The sequence below is a fragment of the Triticum urartu genome, chromosome 2 (genome assembly GCF_003073215.2).
Source record: "Triticum urartu cultivar G1812 chromosome 2, Tu2.1, whole genome shotgun sequence".
Classification (NCBI taxonomy): Eukaryota; Viridiplantae; Streptophyta; class Magnoliopsida; order Poales; family Poaceae; genus Triticum; species Triticum urartu.
The window spans coordinates 676,058,439-676,060,282 of record NC_053023.1 but is presented as its reverse complement, the minus strand read 5'-3'; the positions used below and the strand labels follow the sequence as shown (position 1 = coordinate 676,060,282).

At 44.8% G+C, this 1,844-nt stretch overlaps 1 protein-coding gene across 1 annotated transcript; it reads left to right on the top strand.

Moving 5' to 3' along the window:
• Window positions 1-248: 248 nt before the first annotated feature.
• Window positions 249-999, top strand: LOC125534023. The gene is made up of 2 exons (XM_048697331.1): window positions 249-627; window positions 732-999. Exons 1-2 carry the CDS (start codon window positions 249-251, stop codon window positions 770-772), a joined length of 420 nt encoding a protein of 139 aa, XP_048553288.1. The 3' UTR covers window positions 773-999.
• The last annotated feature ends 845 nt before the right edge of the window (window positions 1,000-1,844 follow it).

Sequence of the window (1,844 nt, the reverse complement as noted above, 5' to 3'; positions counted from 1 at the left end):
TTGATGCCTTAGGTCGATCACTGCACCCACTACCAAGACCCGGATTCAATGAAGCGACATATGCCTCTGTAATGCCTATAGCAGTTCGATCGAAGCTCTAAGATCATTTGCTTTCTTGTCGCCGCTAACCGTTTTAATGCAACTAGCGCCGCCGTCAACCAGGTAGGTAGGTCGTCGATCTCTCCGTCGATCGTACGTGCACCGGGGGTCCTCGGCTACTATATAAACGAGCTCCCACTGCCAGCATCATGCACACCACTCGCAAGCATACCAGCATCACACACTACGGCCTAGACACGGAGATGGGCCGCCGCACCGGAGCCAGCCTCGTCCGTGCCCTGCTGTTCGCGTCGCTCTTCGCCGGGTTCGCGGCGCATCTCGCCGCGGGGGAGAAGGACTGCTACGACGAGAGGGACAGGATCGTGAGCATCTGCATCAAGAGCATCAAGAAGGAGGGCTTCTACACGCCCCCGAGCCAGGCCTGCAAAAACGAGGTGAAGAAGGTCGACATGCCCTGCATCTGCCGCGTCCTCACCGCCTCCGACGAGCGTACCGTCAGCCCCGTGAAGCTCGTCCACCTCGCCCACGACTGCAAAATCAAACTCACCGTCGGGAGCAAATGCGGAAGTAAGCAACCAAGCATTTATGCAGAGGTTTTGCGCAATTCATTTTTCTGCAGTTTTGCATGGCCGGGCTCGTCTAATCCACGTAGTACGACTTAATAATTGCAGCTTACACCGTGGCGCCAGTACCACCACCCGCGCACGCGTGAGGAGCTTCGATCATGGGGATCGCGCGAGAGGAAGGCCGCTGAAGAAAACTGAGATCATGGCATGCAGAATAACTAAATAAAGTGCGCGCGTACGTGCCTGTATGCTGAGCTATATAGTGACTATCATCATCGTCGTAGAATGTAATCTGCCATGGCATGTTCCCCTCAGAGATCCCAATAATAATTAATAATAGTAAGAATAAAAGCCTTCTGTCTAGAATGCTACACTTCATGCATTACAAAAGACCGCAGTTGCTACGAGTTCCGCCTTGGCACCTTTTTCTTTATTATTGCTCGTTTGAATCTAACATGGCGTTGTTGGAACGAAGTGAATACGATTTAACATGTCCTTCCAACAATATATTCTCATGTCACCATTCACAAAAAGTTTCAAAAAAAAGTTTGTGAATAAAAAAAACATTCTACCATCCACAAAAGTTTAGCATATTTTTGTAGGAACACAAAATGTTGATGATTTCACACACACACACACACACACACACACACACACACACACACAAAATGTTAGCATATATTCAACAAAAGTTCGCAATCTCATAAATTGGTCCAAAAGTTCAAAAAATGTTGATGATTTTACAAATATTCTTGAATTTCCAAAAAAATCATAAATTTTTAAAATATTCTCGGAATTATAAAATGCGTGTGAATTTTAAGATTTCACATATTTCAGAAAAAATAACCAATTTGAAAATGGTTCGCGAATTTGAAAAACTGAGGGCGTCTTTCAAAAAGGTTAATGGCTTTGGAAAAGTATACGAAATTAAAAAAATGGCTTGGAGAAAAGTTCAATGGTTTGTAAAAAGGAGAAAATAAAATACAAAACTAAAAACGAGAAAGAAAGGAGAAACCAGAGGAAAAATCAAATAATAAAAGAAAAAAATGGTTCAACAACGGTTCTAGAGCCTTCCCTAAACTGGAATGGCCGGCTCATAGAGAGCACGGGCACGCGGAGGGTCACTACCTACATGAGAAATAGGAGGCGCCCTTTGGCAGTTCGAGGAAGGTTCCGATATGTTTTTGTTTCCTTTCGCTTTTATTTTTCTCTTCGTTA